This window comes from Eriocheir sinensis, chromosome 27 (assembly GCF_024679095.1).
Source record: "Eriocheir sinensis breed Jianghai 21 chromosome 27, ASM2467909v1, whole genome shotgun sequence".
Classification (NCBI taxonomy): Eukaryota; Metazoa; Arthropoda; class Malacostraca; order Decapoda; family Varunidae; genus Eriocheir; species Eriocheir sinensis.
Window position 1 is genome coordinate 13,127,883 of NC_066535.1, and position 22,437 is coordinate 13,150,319.

A 22,437-nucleotide genomic window follows, 5' to 3' on the forward strand; every position below is an offset into this window, starting at 1 on the left:
TAGGGAGGAAAAATAAATAACAGAGTGCCATTGAAAAGAAGAGTGTGAGATTATATAGGCAGAGAAGAGAATCGACAGGAAAAGGAGGACCTACGAAGAGATACAGCAGGTCAAAGGAAGAAGAAGAAGAAGAATAGAGTCAAAAGAAGAAGAAGAGTGGGGTCACAAGAGGAAGAATAGGGCCACAAGAAGAGGAAGAAGAAGACCGTCATGTCAACACGCCCTCCGCACCAGCAGCCGCGTGACAACCCGTGACCTGACCAGACCTGAGGACCCGAGGACACCACCGCTGCCAGGATGAAGAAGAAGGTATGCGCTAACTCACTGTGTCCCTTTGCTTCACGTCCATGGAGCCCCGCGCGGCCCAGTACAGCCCTGCGTGTGCTTGTCAGGGCCATCAGCTGACGCCTCAGAGTCACGTGATGGAGGGATGGCCGGACACTTCACACCCTCGGAATAATAAAGAAGCTGAATATTTAAGGTTTTCTAACATTTATCGCTGGTGTGTTGCGGCGCGGCGGGTCAGATGTCCTCCCATGGCTGTGTTCCCATTCTTTACATGTTTAAATTCTAACCTCAGTACTCTGTTAATCAGCATACACCTAGTAGTCTAAACAATAATTAATACACCCATCAATATAAAGTGATCTGTGCAAGGTACATAACTGGCGGGCCGGAAACTTCACACCCTTGGAATAATAAAGAAGCTGAATATTTAAGATTTACTGACATGTATCGCTGGTGTGGCGCGGCGGGCCAGATGTCCTCCCTTGGCAACGTTCCCATTCTTTACATGTTTAAATTCTAACCTCAGTACTCTATTAATCACAGCATACACCTAGTAGTCTAAATAATAATCAATACACTATGTTCAAGATACACAACTCAGGCTTTTTTACTTAATTGTCTTATACTTATGTAGTGCAGTGACTAGGCCTGATAGGGGAGCCTCCCATAACCCACTTGGCAAGTGGGGTACCTCTTTGGCCAACTCGGTAAGGAATTGCTCTACCATCACGCTGGTCGTGGATTCAATCCCAGGCAGCCGACAAATACCCTCTCCTTGTCTTGATTAATTTCTCGTATGTTTCGATACACGCAAAGGACGTGTGGGGCTGAGAGAATAGTAGAAAAGAGAAAATCAAATCACGGGGCATGACACTTACTCAGTTATATACAAACCCCTACAGACTGGCGTACGTACAGATTTCAGTTGCCCCTTTCTATCCCTATTTCGTATACCTCATATTGCCTAACTTGTGCACATGGGGTAGCAACCAGGTGAGTAATGTGATTACCATTTCTTACCTGGATGGGGACATGCCTCATCCATAAACTGGATGATGTCTCCAACCAAAACTGCAGCTGATGATTTTCATGAAGATGGTCAGATGGTTGGCTAATATGCCATCACGAGATGGCACGGACAACTACTAATTTTCAATACCCAGTCAATAATGACAACCCAAACAAAACACTCAAAAGAACAACCAAACCACATGGCAAATTAATCAAACTCTTATAAGATCTGACCAAGATGCTTGCCCAGCTGGTGCTTGAAGGAATTTACTGAGATGACAGAAACAACAGAATCCAGCAAGCTGTTCCAAATGTTAATTACATACTCTCAATGAGAAGAAGCAGGCTCTCACATCAGTGTTACAACGGGAGACATAAAGCTTATAGTGGCGTTGTGGGATGGGCAAGGCAACTCGCCCTCCAGCATATGCCCCCATTGACTGATTAATAGTGGCTGACAGACAACTGCATCTGCGCTATTCGCACCGAAAGTACGTGTGATGCACTGTTGTATTAGCTTCATATGATACACCAGCCAGCCATTTAAAAAAAAATATGACTGGCTCACTAGTTAATTGTGCTGTGCAAGGGCTGGCCCACCAGTATTGTGCAGCTTTCCATACTCAAAGGCTACCTAGCTGGAGTCTGGGAGGCCTACCAGGTAAGACAACTGAGCAGTAATCAGTAAACAAAAGGCATCATCTGGTGATCAAGAAATACCCCAGAGCGAACAAGAATTTCCCCAAATCTTGGGAAATTCTTGCGTTTCTTGTTCTGGCGAGTCAGATTATCAAGATGTTCCCCCAATTCTTGACAAGAATTGGGGGTCCCGCACAAGCTGCAGCGAGGGTGTCTAACCTCTTGTCTTGCTGATGTCACACAGTCACAGGTAAGCGCACCTCCTTAGCCCTATGGTAATGACCATTTCCTGAGATTCCTATGGATAACCCTGCGAGTTTGGGGTGGATATATAGGGTTCTCGAGGTTGCCGTTGTGTTACCGCTGCACCACAGACCATTTCAAAGCATGATTGTAGGATAAGTAAGAACTTTCTGGTACGAAAACATCATCATCATCATCATTAGAAACAAGTAAGTGAATCGATGCCATTTGTCAATATTTTGTAGAGAAAAGGGGCGTTTTAAGAAATTCAGTGGCATACAGTGATGCTAAGTAGCTAAGGAATTGTTTCTTATGAACTGTAGATCTCATAATCTAGTGCACAGTGACTATAGTGATTTGTCCTTGAAATGGTTATCAGAGTGCTATTTGCACATTAAAATCTCTTAAAAAAGTGTCAACCACCAGTGTGTTTGCTTGTAATTCTATATTAATATGTGAAAAATTCCGGGGGGTACTAAATGATGTCATCACCATTAGATGTATTTCAGCAGGATAATTATATTTATAAACAAGTACTGCTGACAGAATATTATTCAATATACAATAAGCCAAGATGCTACTGTAGAAAAGGACCAGGATTCAATTGAGTTTAGAATTAATATTAACCAGCTAACATGTTACTAGGGGAATACATGATCAAGGCATGGAATGGAATGATGGGGAGGAAGTACAAAACAGAGGGTAACTGAGGTCATGGCTTAGATGGGACTGATATTGCTACTAGGCATGTATCAGCTGGATATTTAAAAGTACTCTGCTTTAAGGCAACACATGTATTGACAGCAGGAATTCTAGTTTACAAGCATGCTTCAAGTGTGTATATTATAATTTTCACATAGATTATATACTATAAATTATTTATATTTGCAGGTGCTCCTAATGGGGAAAAGTGGGTCGGGAAAGACCAGCATGAGGTCCATCATCTTTGCTAATTACATCGCAAGAGACACCAGTCGTCTTGGAGCAACCAGTAAGTGTCGGCTCCTCTTTTGGCACAACAGATAGATGAAAAACCATAACTATACTTTTAGATTTTTCTAGATATATGATTTTAAAGTTAACTTTGAGTAACATTATGGCATAGTTTATGAATCCTGATATTCAACTTGACATGCAATTTTATTTCAGTCGATGTTGAACACTCTCATGTGCGGTTTCTTGGGAACTTGGTGCTCAATCTGTGGGACTGTGGAGGGTAAGTCATCCTACAGTACTGACATTTATATTAGTCTTTGAGTGATGATAAGTTTTTAGAATATCATGCAGTCACCATTGCTGTTCATATGCTTTAGGTTGGTTATTGTGGAATTAGCCTAACATATGCAAGCACAAAAATTTGCTCAGAGTTTAAAAGAAATCCATGAGTAGTGTTTTAATGCTAAAACATAATAACTGTTAACTTCTTGTTTTTTGACACTTTCAGTTCATGCTTAGAGATCTTGAATATCATGAATTTAAATTATTATTATTTATTGTTTTCCATTATTTTCAGGCAAGAAGCATTCATGGAAAACTATTTTGCTTCTCAAAGAGACAACATTTTTAGAAATGTTGAAGTGCTCATATATGTCTTCGACGTTGAGAGCAGAGAGCTGGGTAAGTCATAGCCTGCACCTGCATTGTATGGTTCATTATAAAAATGTGAAGATGATTCAGTACAGTAGCAGGTGCTTAGGCCCAACACCAAGCCTGAATTTACTTGAATGAAATATGATGATTTGCTGGGTAGCTTGAAGCATCCATTTTTATTCTTAGTCAAATCTGATAGAAGTATTGGAATGCATTATCGTCGATTTACTTGTCAGTTTCTCTTTTTATTCAAATATTTTTTTAACTGTTTGAGTTCACAACAGGCACTTGGCTTGTTGATTTTATGTGTTCTTGATTTAAATGTCAGGTTTTATAGATGAAGGAGCTGCAGTAAATGTAATGGTATAAAAGTTTCACTAGTGAATAGATGTTCGCTATTTGCCAAAATTGAATGATCAAAAGAATGTCATTTGTAATGTTTTATCATGCAGTTATGTATAGTATTAAGTGGGATTTTATTTAATGGATTGATGTTCCTGGTTCCTGGTTCAGAAGACTAATAATATTTGGCTAATGCTTTCTGTGTCACGGTTCAGATTATTGCCACAAGATGACCAGTCATATAGTTTCAACTTTCTAATGACCTTCTGCTTTCTTGTCTTTATGTACTGAGCCATCTTCTCTACTAGGATACATTTATTGTGAAAATTATGGATTTGATAGTGATGAGTATCATATAAAGTATGTAGGGTTACACCAAAAAAGATTTAATTCATTCATACTATTTTTTATATCTTCTGTTTAAAATCATTTTCCTTACAGAAAAGGATATGCATTATTATCAGAGTTGCTTGGAAGCTATTCTGCAGAATTCCCCCGAGGCACGGATCTTCTGTCTGATTCACAAAATGGATTTAGTGCAGGATGATCAAAGAGATATTGTGAGTATTGTAGTGTGGAGGTAATGGGAGGTCCTACTATACATATTACCAGGAATTACAGATGTTACATTTTGTAAGAATAGTTTTCTACCATTAACCCTTTCCTTGCTAAGCGCTCACGAGACTTTCCCCTCAGGCGCGCTTGGGGACCCCAGCGGGGGAATGGGATCTCTATTAACCGCTATATCTCAAAAACTATTCATCACAGTTACAAAACAAAACCACCATTGGAAAGAGGAGGCCAAGATCTATAAGATTCAGTTATGTAAGCCTCTCCTGCAAATGTACAGGCACGTTCAGGGGGTGTTTTTTGCTGTGAGTGCGACTGGCGCTCACAGCGAGCTTTTAGCACCACCAGCAAGTGACGCTAGTGCTCGCTCTTTTAACCTCTGTATCTCAAAAACTATTCATCACAGCTAAAAATCAAAAACACCATTGGGAAGAGGAGGCCAAGATCTATACGATTCGGTAATGTAAGCCTCTCCTGCGAAAGTACAGGCACGTTCAGGGGGTGTTGCCTTTGAAGACGTACATTTATACGTGCGCGTCGGTCAGCCGTAAGGCAACTACTGTAGATCTCTTGATGATGGGGTGCTGGGAGGGCAGTATTGCCAACTGCAAAATTTACAACTATTTGGTCAAAATATCAGTCATGTGATAGGTGAAGCTATGCAAAAATGTCGCTGTATTGGTCAACAACATCCACCAGTTGCTCGTCTAGATTTTCCGCGCTGGGCTGACATGATTTTCCACAAAATTTAGTGAAGACCCCACTCAATTGGCAATCCTATAGTGTGAGAATTAGTGTTGGAACACTTTCATACGTGGGAGATTTGAGTGCGGCTGGAGCTCGCAGCGAGCGTTTAGCGCCAGTAGCAAATACGCCTAATGCTCGCTGTGAGCATTTAGCAATGAAAGGGTTAAAACTGTTTGCAACATTAAAATTTAAAAAAAGGAATGTATAATTTAGAACTCCTGTTTAAAAGTATTAGGAAGTATATTACACTAAAAATCATGGAGTTGCATTCTAAGAAACTTGTTAGGGATACACTTTTATCACCAGAAAGCTAAATCTACTTTATAGATTTTCCATGAAAGAGAAGAAGATCTGAAGAGGTTATCAAAACCCTTGGAGTGTGTGTGCTTCAGAACTTCAATTTGGGATGAAACTCTCTATAAGGTAAAGTTACTGGGACTCCTTTTTGAAAGTTTTTTTATTATTATTTCTGTTGCTTTTATTTTTATTATGATTATGATTATGATTATGCCTATTTTTATTGTTGTGTTATTGATAAATATTATTAATGATAATATATATTTAAATTTTTTCATCTACTTATTAAATTTCACTTTATATGTTTATTTTATTATCATCATAATCATTCATTATAGCAATTCATCATGAAAATTAATCCATGTCTAAACTTTGATAGTAAAGTTTAGTGTTTTTACATATAGTGATACTGAATACATCTTAAAGCACAATTTTCCCTAATAATCATAAGAGAAACCCTCTCATCTCCCCAGGCTTGGTCCAGCATAGTGTATGAGTTAATACCAAATGTGAAGGAGCTTGAACAAAACTTAAGAGACTTTGCCAACATCATAGAGGCTGACGAAGTGTTGTTATTTGAACGTGCAACCTTCCTGGTCATCTCCCACTACTGCATCCGGCAACACAGAGATGTGAACCGGTTTGAGAAAGTTTCTAACATCATCAAGCAGTTCAAGCTCTCTTGCAGGTTAGTTAAGCCCTTGAGTATTTTTATCTTTAGTGCAGTATGTGTTGTTAACTTAGTTAGTGTCAGTGTAGGGCATCCAGCATCTTGTAATCTATTATATCCTTGTGTGTTTCCTGAACATAAAAGTAGTCAGTAACACCTTTACCAAAGTCAGCCCTTAAGAGATAATTCAAATATAAGGTTAATTAATATTACTTGTCTAATTAAATTGCTGCTGTTGCTTTTTTTTTTCTTCTTCTTCTTCTTTTTTTAAGTCACTGGTTTCCTCAGAGCCATGATGACCCTTTAGGTATGAGACAGTATCAGTGATCTAACAGTCAGTGTGAGGGCCTGTGCTAAAGCTGTGGGACTTATTTCCTTGTGTAATCTTTCCTCCTCAGACTATGTGTTGTTCTTCTTTATGACTACCTCATTTCACCCAATACAAACAGAAAACTTTTATTATGATGAAGTTATCCACATTGCTGCTCACACTTTTGTATGACAATGTTCACATGACTTTTTTACTTGTTTTCCTCAGGAGGGCTGTAAAAGTATCCCTAACCACACACTTATTTGCTCCTCAGGTCTAAGTCTTATGGTAAATCATGATATCATGATTCAAAAGTACATGAATTTTTTAAAAATGATATCCCAGTTCCTTTCATTTGCATAACTCTGTGTTTGTTTTTTCATCTTCCTCAGTAAACTGGCAGCACACTTCCAGAGCATGGAGGTTCGGAACTCAAATTTTGCAACTTTCATTGACACCTTCACCTCCAATACCTACTGCATGGTCATCATGTCTGATGCATCAATACGTAAGTAAATGTGTCTTATCTGTAACTGTTCAGGCATTTCTCAACAAGAATAGATTTAACTCTTCAGTGGGAGACAGCTTGCAACAAATCATCTGGGTTTAGGCCTGGAAGCCTAGTTAAGTTTCCAAACTACTGTAAAAGTCCAATAATCTGCATGGCAAAGGACCAGAGGTCATCCAGATTATCAAATTTTTGAAGTTCTTGGGAGAGACCACAGCAAACTAAAAATATTTATACAAAATCAGAAAATAAAGACATCATATGTCAAGAGGTAGTAAAAGCACAAAAACATCAAACAACAAGGAGGTGTTGTTGGGAAGGCAAACCCCTCCGACAATCATTAAGTTGAGTTGAGGCTGCCTGGGTACTGTATTTTCACTTACTAATCTATTTACTTTCCACTCATTTGTGATAATTTTACCTGATGTTACTGTACTGTCCTGAATTCCTTAAGCCTACTCAACATGTTACTTTCTTTGTAACTTTCACTCAATGTCCTCAAGAATCGGCTCAAGACTGTCACTTGTAGAAGCCGTGGGACCCATCTGTCCGGTGATACAGGGTACTATGCAGTCTGAAAATGAAGCGAATATTCCATTGTCAACACAGAGACTATATTTAAATCTCTCCTGAGTCTTCTGTTACTTGTGCATACGCTCAGTGCATTTGGCGCATGATTTGAATTTATTTTTTATTTTTTATCAGCCACCTTAACCCGTACAGTGTCGTCTTTTGTCATAGATAGGGGTCATGCCAGGTTGCATTTTTTTTCCCTTAAAATGTAAAGAGCAATACAAATCATTTAATATATATATTATTTATATGTGAGGAATGGAAGAGCAGCTACCCTAGAATTTTTGTCCTGTTATTTTTTTCCATCTCAGAGCTAACAATGTTATATCAGGAAAAGGAAATTTATGACGATTAGTTTTCATTTCCGATTAGTCTGAACCGTAATTTACAATTCCACATGTCCTACTGATTATAGAATCAAGGAGTAATTACCTAGAAGAAAGTAACTTACCTTCTTGTATAATGATTTTTGTTGGAATGCAGACATGTGTCCAGAGAGACCATTGCACATCTCTTTGAAAAAAAGAAGACTTGTCAAAATATTTCTCTTTACTGTCAATAAAACATGTTATATACACAAACAAAAATAAAGGGCGTAAAATTGCTCAAAGGAGCAAGCGTATATATACGTACTAAACACTTCCCTAAGAGGTACGCATATATACATACTAAACACTGTACGGGTTAAACATTGGCCTTTTAGATTATCCATGTTCGGATTATGGGACTTTTACTATGCAGTGAATTAGTGACACCTCTGCAAGACTGTATAAACAATTTCACGACACTGAAAGCCAGAATTTTAAGGGTCGAGTGTAGATATAAAAATCACAATGTTCATGAGAATAGATATTGAGTAGATGTTGAATATAATACCATCAATGAACAAACCCCTTTTATAGTGTTGGCCCAGAAAGTATAACATACCTTCTTTGCAGCCTCAGCAGCAACGCTCATCAACATACGCACAGCCAGGAAGCACTTTGAAAAGCTGGAACGGATGAGTCAAGGCCATCTAGCCCTTTCAAAATAGTGCCATTTTTATACATGTTTTTGTGTACATGTTTCCTATATTGCTTTTATTAAATGAATAAGATTTTAAGGCTACCTTAGTAATGGGGATATCTTGAGTGTTTAATTTATTTGATAGTTGCCAGTGCAATGAGTAAAGTGCATGTTGAGCTCCGAGTGAAGGTGAAGGTGCATCTCAAGGCAAGGCAAGGCAAGACTGTCAAGTGGGGAAATTAGACATTAACACTTGTCCCTTTTGTTTGTGGTTTGCCCAGTTTTATTAGCTACATTAGGTATTGCCGTATCTGCAAGAATATAAATGACCTCTTATACCCAAATTTTTGGCTGATAGAAAACTGCCACAGAATTTGTGCAGGCCTAAGTTCAAGAGAAAATAAGCATTAAAGAAAATATATTCATATTTCATATGTATTTGCATCAGTATCCATACTTTAAAACATTAGTAGTGAGTGTGAAGAATAAAATGAACACCACTAATTAAAATAAGATTATTTGGTTACTTTTGGAAGCTGATTTCTGAAGGTGGATTCATGAATATTGGTGGGAGTGTTAAAAGAAGTGAGGAATTATAAAGTTGAAAAAGTACAGACACTTGTAAATAATTCTATGAGGGAATTATGATCTTGATGTAGTGTAAATTGAATTAGGTTCTACTGTGATGCCAGGACCAGAATCAAGGACCTGCTGGTAGGCACAGTCTAGCATGGGCATGTACTAAGCATGTACCTTGTTCAGACCATATACCTGCTGATAATGCACAACTTTAATTCATGTTTTTTCCTGGTTTCAAATATATGCCAACCCCCCTTCAGATTTCTTTAGTCATTATATTTTATTGTATTCATTTTCTCATTCATTTTATACAAAAAAAAATATTGGCTAAAAGACCTGAGGGCAAGTGTATATAAATAGCACATATGACAGAGTCCTACAGGGAAAGGAATCATGCTTACTCTTTATGGCCTGTCATTACATTTTTCTATCATGGTTATTGCAGGACACATACACAGCCTCAAGTATGTCCCTCTTGGTTGTACACGTCACTAGAACTTATTACTGTCGTAGACTATAGTTTGTAGCTGTAATGGGGGGGACATTTCTACTTTAAACACGAGAATAAATATTTTTCCCAGATATCCACCCGGGAATCAAACTCAGACCCTCAAGATGCACAGTAGCCTTCATAGTGTTGAGCCAAAGGGTACCTAAAAGCTTAAGGTCTTTGGAGTATTTATCTATATTTTAGGCCATTGCATAGTGACACCAGACTGGCTGTCAAAATCAGTATTCAGAAGCAAATATCATTTTAGTGCACTTGTTTGCAGACACGTTTATTTACATTCTTAGGAAACATATTCCTTGTATCAATAGAATCCACTGGAAGATGCAGGAGAGTGGTGTACTCTTGTTGGTTTGATGGCAGCGATCCGTATGCTGCACAGCCCTGTACATGGGGTGTGTTTGTCAATTCATATGCACCACTCCAAATAGTACTCATCAGGAATAAAACTATGTACCCTGGAAATTTGAGCTGTAGTATAAAAATAAACTAATGTCAGTAGTGATCTCGTGGGTTAGAGCGTCAATCCATGGAAGTGAAGTCCAGATGAGCTGGTTCAAACCCCAATGCTGCCTCAGGACATCAGGAAGGGCATTTGGTCTGAAACCCAACCCCAATACCCTATCTGAACATAGGTGAGAAGCTGTCAAGGCAAAGATTTAATTAATACCTTCAGTTTTCAAAGTAGTTTTCTCCTGATGGATATGAACTGGCAAACATACCTTACACAGCAAAAAATATATATTTTGTTATCAGTAGAGGAAGAGAACTAACCAATATGTGGGGGGACAGACTAGGACATTATATTATTAAATAGCTACTATATAATTTTACAACTTAAATATTTTCTTCAAAATGCTTAGAATATATATATATCCTTACCAGGTAGATTTGGGTCTTGGATGCCAGATATGGGATCCAATATTTTATACATGACAAAGGACTGAAAACTTTTACCATCACATAAAAGGAAGTGTCGAGATGCACCTTTGGCTTGGCACGTATTGTTCTTGTCTAAGGTTAAGCATTTGATGCCTGCTTAAATATTTTTAAAAGTTGTGATGTACATACAATTAATTTATGAACTTCAGCCTCAAGTAAGCAAGCAGAGCTGTCAGTCACCATTTGAAAACGAGAGGTATTCTTTAATAATTTTTCAGTCCAGTCATAACCATTCTTGTATTGCTATACATTTTGCATCAAATTGCAAAATTTTATTCAAATAACTTTTCCAAACATCAGCACTTGAGGTAGACCCAGTCTTGTAGCCAGATTGTAAATACTGTATAAGAATAACATTTACATACAATTTTCCTGCTATTTAGTTAATATATTAAACTTTTATGTACAAAACTTTTGAAATGTATTTAGCTTCAGAGACACTAGGCGCTGGTTATAATTAAGATGTAGTGTACTGATCAATTATTTCATAAAGTGCATACCAATATTTTCAATACCCGTTTGTAAAGTATTTGTAATATATTACAATGATGATAGACTGCATTTGTTGTCAAGTAATTTTCTAAAATCTCATTGATCCCTGAAGACTTGGTGGAAGGGACCCTCTTTGTGCCTTAATCTTTTGCAGGCTTGAGAATTATCATGACAATTCAATTATTTTTCTTATATAGTAGTTTTACAATACTTAGTTTCAGAGTTCTCATATTTAGATAAAAGATTTAAGGTACTGAAGTAAGAGAAGTGCAATAAGACTGAAGACAAGATGTTAGCTTTAATGCAATCTCCCATAGACAGAAATGTGATGGTTTGATTTGATTGTGTTTTTAATTGCTGTTTTACTCTTGCATCTCTTACCCAAAACTGGTCATTCTCTTTGTAACACCTACGAATGTACTCTCAGGGCATAAAATAATAGATATTTCTGATGTTAACTTCTCCAGTTCCTGTAAAACAGCTTGTGCAGTTGACTTGACATAACCAGACAAATATTTTTTGAATTAAGCATCATGATCCAATGACTCAATTTTCATTCAGTGGTGAAAGTTGTAAAAATGCTCTATAATGAACTTTACTTCATATTACTTTGTTTACCTCAGTACATCTTTTGAAAGTTTTGTGGTCTCGTAGTTCCAGTTTTTATTTTGTGCATTTTATCACTGCCAAATGGGTGCAATTAAAACCACCTGAACTCTCATTTAATCATGTTTTGTTACTACACTATACATTGTATGTCCCTTGCACTAATGCACAGTACTAACAACAGCAATACTGACTAGTATCAACAGTTCAGCATGGCAATCAGTATGACTAATGAGACAGACTGCAGTTTCCAACTATCCAAAATATGTATAAAATAACCTGAGCTACTTGTAATACAACTGTGTAAAAAGTTTTAGGATGAATCATGTACCAAATTTACACAATGCAGTTACCCAATGATGCTCACAGTTGAACTTATTATAACCATTAGGTAAAATAATCATAAGATCTAAATTTCTAAAGAAGTATACCTCTAATCAGTTATACATAATTATATGTTTTATACCTCTCTGCACATCTCTCATAATAATTAGGCATCTCTCTTAAGTACTTTTTGATTTTCTGACACTTTCTCTCTTACTTTCTTTGCTGAACGGGCTTTAGGCTGAATATATATAGTTTCTTTCTTGCCATCTAAAAATGCAGCATATCTTGCAACTGTGAAGAGATAGTCACTTAACCTGAAAGAGATTAAATTGGATTATATAATTTTCCATGTAGCATATTCAATTAAATGCTCCTTTACTTAAATCACAATTTGACAGTAACAAGGAAGCAAGGTCAAGTTCCCATACATGTTGACCTAGCAATGTTAACAACTGGGAACTTATTTTAACAAATATATTCCAAATAGTTAAGAGAGCCAAATTAGCCCTATTATTACTTTCACAGTGTTAAGCAATTCTTAAAATTCAAGATTGTGGCTGCCACCATCTATAATGTTCAAACTATATTGATGACACAGAGGGTCATGTAATTAAGAGTTTTAGAGGACAGGGAGTCTATGTCTGGGGTTATTTTTTTGGATACAAGGCAGTGAATTATTTCATGGTGCTTCAGCCCTCTATTCTATATATACACAATATTGAGATCAATATTGAAATCAATCAAGCCAGCTTGGGTCTCCTAACTATATACAACACATATTCATGAAAAAGTTTACAGATTTAATTGCCAGGTCTTAAACAAAACATAAGGGTAGCAACTCATCTTGATGCATCGTCAAATGAGGTGACATTAAAAATCTCTGCAAAACATAGAAGGGGGCAATTGAAGTGATAAAGAATAAATGTAAATAATGAAAATCAGCTGTCTGAAGCAAACTTATTAATCAGTGCCAAGAGACATCCAGCAGCAGACCAGACTGGCAAGCAATACTCAAAAACAGGAAGTATGAAATATTAGAATTAATTAACAAATGGAGGAGTAGGGAACAACTTTCAGAGCCTTTATTATCATTCAAAGCCTTTAAGTAACAAAATACTAATGAAAAATATGACCAATTTTAACCTAGATTTATTGCTGAAAAGAACAGAGAAGATATTAGGGAGCAAAAGTGACTGATAATCATGCTTTCAGTCTTCAATGGATACCTTCATGTCAAAGTTTTTGCACCAGCTAGAAATTGCACATATCTCTGTTCAAAACTTAAAAGTAGTTATGAAAACCAGGAAATGGAATAATGGACAGGAGAGTAAAAAAGACCCAACACACATCCCAGAGCCACACCAGAATGAGCATCAAGCGTTCATTTATACCTACCATCGCACAGACATCAGGGTATTAAAGCAATAACTCTACTAAGAGCAGAAATCCATTAATTACTAATGCCTGAGACTAGTTAAAATGTGCTTACCTCTTTCCAAGGTGTATTAATGATATAGTTAATGGGTTAGGCAATTCTACTCAAGCACAAAATATACCTAAATCACTCAATGACCTCTAGGATAGTTCAGTCATCAGTTTCCAGTAATTCTTGGAAATGTCTCGGGTCCACTACTGGTATTTAAATACAACATGCAGGATAAAGATTCATACTGTTGCTCCCACAAAATCCTCTGTACATCAATTGAAAATAATAAGCATTCTTTCTGAGCTTCGACTCATTACTACGCTTTTAAATGATAACCTCTGCACACTACTGCATTTTTCTGACTAATATGTTTGTGGAGTCCTGTAGGTACCTGTTAATGTAGCACAACACCTGACCATCCACCAACTCGTCGGAGATAAGAGGGACGATGGAGCGTTCAGCACGTCGACACACCGTGCGGGCCACATGTAGCGCTGCACTCACATGCCCACCACCCTGACAATGATCACAGCTGGCTTACTGCAGTGCAGGAGTGTACACTTCATTATGTTTTTACCAGTAATGTGTCAGCTAGATCACTCCTTCCTCAACCACAATAGTACACAAAAATATACATATTTCATTCAATGGATAAGATTTATTCTTACGGTTTGAATTGCCAAGCACTCATATATTTTCTTCTCCATGCTCTAAAGCTAATTTTGTACTTTCATAGCTCCTTTGTACTTTCATATCATATATCATCCAAATTAAAATATTCTAATATCTATTAAATCAAATTTTTAGCATACATAATGCAATATCCTTTGTCTTGTATATGTAGATCCTTAGACATTATTTATCATTGCTATTTGTTAGTAAAATTACTTTAATTCTGTATAAAATAACGTAAAATGATTTTTATATAAATATTTTTTTGAGGTATGAGACACATTAATGGGATTCACATTAATTTCAATAGTTTTGGTTTAAGAGTGTTATGGTGTGCGAGCAAAATTCTGGAACAATTTAAACTCGTAAACTGCTTGGCATCTAGACCTGTAAAGGAAAAAAGGATCAGCTTCTTAAATTCTCTGAGACAAGGACGGGCAGGTTAACTTACGGGCAAGATAAAATTGGTGAGAGCAGGAAGACGCGAGTCATATCTGTCTATCCACTCTTCCAGCTCAGTGATGTGACGAGGGTTGAACTTGAGCCTCATCGATACTCGGGCTTCTCTCTCAGGGTCATCTGACATCACATCAACCTTGTTTAAACTTATGGAGGAAACAAATATGCCAAAACTTGTGAATTGCATCAGGTATGCACTGAAGGTGAAAGATGTACTGAGCCAAAATTTAAAAATTACTAGTACAGTATCCTGATTCATTCTTTATCTGAAAACCCTTCCATAAGATCTCACTTTCTGAGTTACACTCTAAAGCAAAGCATTTGATGAATGTGTACTGAAGAGCATGTACATATGTAATACTAAAGGGCAGACTTGCAAAATATTATCTGGGAATGAATGCAGGTCCACAGCATCAGACCTCTCTTCTCTTTCACTTCTACAACCTTTATCATAATCAATCCAGCAAATAAATTATCAACAACTTCACAATAAATGTACCTGAGAGCTCATCACTCCGTGGAGTTGCCAAAAGACTGGAAATGTCTTGAAGGATGCACTGAATCCTCTCCAGTTGGTCAACATATTCATGCTTCTTCTCTTCGGCATATGCCTTGACCAATCTGATGATGCAAACTTTTTAATTACTACTTTTCCAGACACAGAAATATTATTAAAGTCACAAGTTTAATCCACATATTTTTGTACAATGGTTGTCAAAGCAGCAAATCCAAGACAATTAGACAACTGGTATATAATAGAGGGATGAGGAGGGAGAAACTCAAGGTTGCATAGGTAAACATGAAATGATTCTATAGGGTGAAAGAGAAGAAATGTTATTAAACTTTTGAGATGAAAATGAAACATTTAGTTTTTGTGAAATACACCTGAAGGGATATGGGGTATTAAACTTTGAAATTATTGATAAGAGTAAGTCATGGGAGGACTTAAAGGGAGAGGTGTTGGGTAGAAGTTGAGAAGGAAAAATGGAAGGCAAGGTGTGCAATAGTGATGTCCCCATGAGTGTGAAGGGAGTAGAGTGGATAGGCATGGATTGTATGAATCAAGGATGGTGTAGATGAACTAAAATTGTGAAGTGTACTTTTTTTTTTTTTTTTTTACAACAAAGGAGGCAGCTCAAGGGTCCAATAAAAACAGAAACAATAATAAAAAAAAGCCCGCTACTCGCTGCTCCTAAAAAAAGAATCAAAAGAGGTGGCCGAAAGAGAGGTCAATTTCGGGAGGAGAGGTGTCCTGATACCCTTCTCTTGAAAGAGTTCAAGTCATAGGCAGGAGGAAATACAGATGAAGGAAGATTGTTCCAGAGTTTACCAGCGTGAGGGATGAAAGAGTGAAGATGCTGGTTAACTCTTGCATAAGGGGTTTGGACAGTAATGGTTTTGGACATGGCTTTATATGTATGCCACAGTGAATGATAAGAAAAGCAAGAATGAGTTTAAGAGGTTTTGGAAGGAATGAGACAAGTGTGTAAAACATTATGAAAGAACATTGTGTTAGGGGATATAAATATGAAAGTTGGAAGCATGGAAACTGAGAGATGTGGTTGGGAAACAGGGTATTGATGGGATTAAGAGAATGAGTAATACCTTGTGGACATTTGTGCTGAGGCTTGTTATTAGCAAACTCATTAAGCACAAAATATTCCACAGGTATTAATGGGCAAGGGGGAATGAAAGGAGCTTGGTAGAATATACAGCTGTGGATGATAGGATGAAGCACAATATGTCAAATGCAAAGGTTCTGTTAAATGGTTCTGGCCACTTTGTGGTAGAGATAAAAGTAAAGATAAAAGATAAATGAAATGAAGAGAGAATGGGAAGAAGGAATATTGTTCTGACTATTTTCTGGAAGAAGCAAAAAAAGGTAAAGGTAAAGTTGTGGGCATACGCTATATCTGTGTGTGACTACGGTGCTCATCTCTGTCACATTGACCATTTGAGCCTGTGGTGGATAAGAACCCATTTTTCCTGGGACACAGGGGCAGTGTCTCATCCGGGTTACCACAGTTTACCTTCCCCAGATTTCCCCAGGTACCTTTTTATCGACCAGCCTGAAAGGGAGGATGAACAGCTGGGTGAGCTGCTGGCCAACTACCCGAGCCGGGATTCAAACCCAGGCCTGCGGATTCATAGCTAATCACGCTAACCACTGCACCACGGAGGCACGAAAAGTAGGGATGAGAGCTGAATGGAATGAAGAGGAAATATTATTAAGTGAAATGAAAAGATACTGTCGTCAAGTCAGATAGTGCAAAAATGTAATTATATGCAGATCTATAAGAGAATTAATTAATTATTAAGAAGATTAAAAGATGTAGAACATGATTCTGGAGTGAATGAGGTGTGTAAAATTTTTAAGAGGTTATTTGTTGTTAGTTAGTAGTTTGTATACAATTTACTGAAGAGGAAAGGGAGTGCAAAGTGAGATAAGAGACAGTTGAGGATAAAAGGACAAAAAACAATCAATGCTTCAATGAAATGTGTCAAAAGTGGTAAGAGAAGGAAGAAAATTTGCACTGGCGCATCAGGTTTCACAACATCTAGATCTCTTTTGCAGCAACCCCAAAATATCCCACCGATTTACTTTTGTGCAATAATGGTAGCATTTCATCCAAAGAAAATAAGCCAACTAGTGTACTCAGAAACAAAATCATCACTTCAGTGCCATCTACCATGAGATCAAAACCCCTAAGGGCAGCATCCACTCACATCCATTCATTGGCATAACTGTGCTTATTATCTCCTAAGTGGTTTTCATGTTTGACTTTAGCCTGCCTGGCCTTTTCTGAAGGTCATGGGTGCATTCAAAGTTTCTGTGAGAATTTCTTTCTACCTATCTATATCCCCAACACCCTGTTCCTTCACAGGCACTTCCATCAAGGGGGCAGCCATAGCAAAAGCATCTCCAACTTTCCCTTTTGTGGCATTACCTCTCAGCATACTCACACCCTCACCTACTAATTATCTCCACTCTATTGATCCATTTCAATGGTGGTCTGATATCTCTTCTGTCAATTCTGCTCTCATATACTCTCTTCACTAAGTCAGCCTCTTAACTTTCACCATGTCCAAACCATCTCAGAGCACCACACTCCTCTTATTCAACCACTCCACAGTCCACACTCTGCTGCTATACCCATACCAAATCTCATGCTTTCATTGCTCTCTCCATCCCAGCCTGACACACTGCATGCACATCTTACATAGCTCATTTCCACTGTATGTATTTGTAATTGCTGTCCTACATTCCATGTCCAAGTTTCAGAACTTGTTGAACTATGATTAAGCATAAAATGATCTTCATTTCGCAAGAGCTTGAATGCAATTACTTTTTAAATTCAAAAGATCCACCATTGAACAAATGACACCCCTTAAAGGTATTAATTCAAGACATACATTACCCTAAATGGGAAGACAGTTCATCTGTTGTGCCAAGTGCATTGAAAAACTGAGTATCCTTGGGAAGACGCTCCCCACTGAAGAGGGAAGTTACTCCTTTGTCACCCGTCCGAGTGTAGATCTTCATGCCACGACTGAAAGTAATGGCAAGGTCTCATTTCACCACATACAGCACCTATCACATCTGCTAAATAAAGCTTAACCTGTGGAATCCAAACAATTCATTTATCAAGTCAACAACAACATGGAAAAAGATATTCAATCAAAGACTTTTCTCCCTCCATCTAATAAAATTCAAGACCCTTCTCTCTTGACCCTTTCTGCTCCATTATAGTTCAGGAGACAACTCACTCATAATGAAAATTTCCCCCGAAGAGCCACAACAGACCCTGCATATAACCTCAATGGCAACTCACCATGAAGAGCTTGTGTTGACCTGTGTTGCGGCAGTCTTGGCCACAGATTCTGCCCACACGCCTCCACCCATTCGCATGACGGGGAGGAATATTCGTAGAGACATTGTATGCCTGTGTAGTTGTGCCTAGAATTGGAGCATTTAGAGTTTACAATAGAAAGTGATGAGTTTTGTAAGTAACATGCACAAACACCCACTGCACTAATCTGAATCTTACAAGAAATCAGAAGAAACAAAATCAATTTAAACTTATCACACACAATAATAAGTATCTCTTGGAAATGATATTTTTCTCATTTCATTTGTACTAAATATGTGTCCTTTAGCTCTGACATACTTGGAGAGCATGATGAGAGTTAAAGGGACCTCTAATCCTCCTTGAAACTAAATATATTATGAGTAAAATATGCATATGTATCAGATATTAAAAAAAAAAATTGATGTCAATATACACTGTCTCTGTGTTCACTGCAAGGACAAACCAAGCAACCTAAAATGGTGAGGCTAATTTGATAGGGCTAGATTAATATAATATAGTGGGGCTTGGTTACAAATCTAGCGGGGCTGGGTTTCATTCTAGTTTAGGATACATTATTTGGTTGCAGTACACAGCTATGATCAATGTGACCAGAAGCAGGGGGGAGAAAAAAATATGATGATTTTGTAATGGCTTGAGATGCAGATGAGGACTCCGAAGACCTTCAGCCACAGGGTAACCATTCGACTTGAGAGAATCCGCCTCATGTTGCAAGGGCCCGGGTTTGAATGCTGAGTGGGTTATTGGGGAAAAGAGTTATTCCCAAGTAGATTCCTCATATGTTTCATGAACTGGCAATTCAGTCCCTCATGACAGTGGTGGCACAGTGTTGGGCCTCCTCACCTGTGTAGAGTACCTCCCCAGTGTTGGGGCAGGAAAATGAATGGCTCGTATTTCTCTAAGAGGGGTTCTGATCTCATTACCACAGGAAATCAAACACATCAGTTTTTCATGTGCTTCAAAAAGTGGCAGTTCCCTCCATGACAATTTTCTTCAGAGGCAGGTAATTCAACTAAATGTCAAAATATATATATAATATCCACCAGTGAGATGGATGACTTTCTGTAAATCATTGTTAGTTTGACACCTTAGCCTGTCAATCAAATTTTATTTGTATTCATGTTTTGTTATTTTCATAATATTCTGAAAAATAGATAACAAGTCAAGGGAATTATTAAGATGAGGGTGTGCCTCTGTTATTCAATATTTTCTAAATTCCTTCCCAAAACAATAGTAGGGAACAATAAAAACAACCAGATACTGTAAAACTTTGGGTGTGGAGGCGACGGGTCCCCAGACTGGCCGTGGTGATGACACCTAAATCTACGACAACTAACTACAACAACTAAAGGCGCAGCCACTGTAGTGATGTTATACCATTACCATTACCGTTAATGAATTTTTTTTCCGGCCCTGCTCCACTGCCAACAGAGTCTTCAGTGACCCCAAGGGATATCAGGGAATAGCACACTTTACCCTGCACCCCTACCCCATAGTTTTACTTTTACCAAGTAGTTTGTATTGTTCTAGTTTATTACTATATAGTGTGAAATTATGGAAAACAGAGGTTCACCATTGTTCTTAACAATTACCTGTATTAACACCTGAGAGACATCATTGACCAAAATCGTTGAAACTCGCTGTAAACAAACAAGCGTAGCAAGCAAGAACACTAAGCTTGATTTAGTAGTTCCATGGAGGACAGTGAACCAGGCAGGGCCATGGGCTCCCCACGTACATAGCAACAAAGGTCTTGCCGTTCTCACGTACATAGCAACAAAGGTCTTGCCGTTCTCACACACTTAGCGCCACACTCACCATCCTGCATGAAGGTCAGCGGGGCGACATGCAGGCCAGCGTCTCCGTCCCCAGCAGACTTAAAGCCGTGGGGTCACCGGGTGCTCGCAGGCAGGGCGGCTCAGGACGTTACATAACCTTGAATATGGCGGGTACTGCAGGCTCTCAGGCAACCCTTTATCACACCCACCTGGTATTCACGTAAAGCCGCGGCTCCCCGTGTCCTCGAGGCGCCGTGTCAGTAATAATGGCACGCTCAGGCAAGGGCGTGGGCGGCTGACTCCTCTGACCTTGGAGTTGACAGCTGAGAGGAAACAGCTGATGTGCAAACCGCCCACGCTCCTGCCGGGGAAAGGTTTTTGGATTCATGATTGATTGATTGATAGTTTATTGATGCAGGTAAACAACAAGGGAGAAGGGAGGAACATGCCATCCCAACCCCCAGGCATGACAGTGTGTGATTATACAACTATTAGTACATGTGTAGGTAGCACCATGAAACTAAAAGATACAATGGTAGGAATGATTGATTTTGGCTGTTGGTTTAGTGTTGTAAAGGTACACAACAGAGGAGAAGGAAGGACCATATGTGCCATGATTTCCAAAAATGTGTGTGCAATATTCATATGCAGTGCAGGAAATGATAAGATTTGTAATATTATAATAGGATACAGGAAAACAAAGAATTAGAAAGTGCATGAAACTAATAAAGTTAATAATATAACACACAGTACTGCCTGGGGGTTGGGATGGCATGCTCCTCCCTTCTCCTTTGACTTGCAACAAAATAAACTATCAATCAATCAATTAAATAACTTCCTAGATTGGTAAATGGTTGACTGATAGCGGTGAAACATATACCCTCGACCCCCAGTTAATACAAATGCACATCTCTTGACATATACGTAGGTAGCACCATGGAACTAAACAGGTACAATGGTAGGTGAAAGTGCCATAATAAAAATAATATCAACTGTTATAAGCTCAAGGGACAGCACCCAGAAGAACTAAAATCTAGGGGCAAAATCAGGATGCTCTCTGGTTCAAAGGCTTGTTGCAGGTTTTAGGCGATTATTTGTGCTTCAAGAGCTTGTGATGAATGAATTGTTCCTGCCGTAAGTTCATCGTGTGTTAGAAGAGCAATCAACATGTGAATCTTGAGAAATAAGATATATATAGAAATCTGTCGTCTATACAAGTTAATATTTTTGCTATGGTTGATTGATTGATTGATTGATAGTTTATTGTTGCAGGTATACATACAAAAAGAGAAGAGAGGAAACTGCCATCCCAACCCCCAGGCAATACATAGTGGGATTGTTCAACTATTAACACATCTGTATACTAAGGCAGCACCATGACACTAAAGAGGCATATTGGTAGGAAATAAGTGGTATATTAAAAAATAAGAGTAGCATTGATGAGATAGTGAACCAAGAGGGCAGATCTAAGGGACTCCACCCAGAAACTACAATCATTAGGGGCTAATATGAAACATTTAAATATATATCTGAAAGCAGGTTTTTAAATAATCATATAAAACCTGCATAATGACAAGACTGTAATAATAACACTCATTGGCAAGAACAACTTCTAAACAGGTTGCTGGAATATTCTTCACTCATTTAATTGACTGTATTTCTTTGTTAATTGCTTTCTACACATACGGTGAAAGCAGGACATGCGGGCTTTTTTTTCATTATTGTTTCCTTTTTTATGCCCTTGAACTGACTCCTTTGCTGTAATAAAATCCTGCCAGTAACAATATTTCCAGATACAAATAGTAAAAAAAATAAACCTGTTAATTGTAGACATTGCTCGAGCGTCAAAAGTTCGCACATCATGGTTCGTCGAGCAGTCCGTATTTGATATCTAGATCTTGTAACTATGCACATCTTAATTGTTTGAAATCGATAGTAGTTTGAAAGTGAAAAGGATGAGCATATATTTGCGGTATCATCGTTTAA

The 22,437-nt window shown here is 38.0% G+C and overlaps 2 protein-coding genes across 3 annotated transcripts; one reads left to right on the forward strand and one right to left on the reverse strand.

Annotated features, from left to right (window-relative positions):
- Positions 1-151: 151 nt before the first annotated feature.
- LOC127004148 (ras-related GTP-binding protein A) lies at positions 152-12,286 on the forward strand. The gene is made up of 9 exons (XM_050871585.1): positions 152-309; positions 3,073-3,172; positions 3,331-3,397; positions 3,695-3,798; positions 4,555-4,673; positions 5,758-5,853; positions 6,201-6,415; positions 7,100-7,215; positions 8,727-12,286. Exons 1-9 carry the CDS (start codon positions 298-300, stop codon positions 8,819-8,821), a joined length of 924 nt encoding a protein of 307 aa, XP_050727542.1. The 5' UTR covers positions 152-297; the 3' UTR covers positions 8,822-12,286.
- LOC127004149 (corrinoid adenosyltransferase MMAB-like) lies at positions 12,028-20,826 on the reverse strand. 2 transcript variants are annotated; one of them, XM_050871587.1, is made up of 7 exons: positions 20,661-20,826; positions 18,638-18,762; positions 18,224-18,355; positions 15,304-15,425; positions 14,797-14,924; positions 14,065-14,189; positions 12,028-12,561 (listed from the first exon to the last, which is right to left on the reverse strand). In XM_050871587.1, the coding sequence occupies exons 2-7, from the start codon at positions 18,739-18,741 to the stop codon at positions 12,411-12,413; spliced, it is 762 nt and encodes a 253-aa protein (XP_050727544.1). In that variant the 5' UTR covers positions 18,742-18,762; positions 20,661-20,826; the 3' UTR covers positions 12,028-12,410. The 2 variants fall into 2 exon arrangements, with proteins under 2 accessions (XP_050727544.1, XP_050727543.1); XM_050871586.1 differs by lacking the exon at positions 20,661-20,826 and adding an exon at positions 20,492-20,654.
- Positions 20,827-22,437: the final 1,611 nt, after the last annotated feature.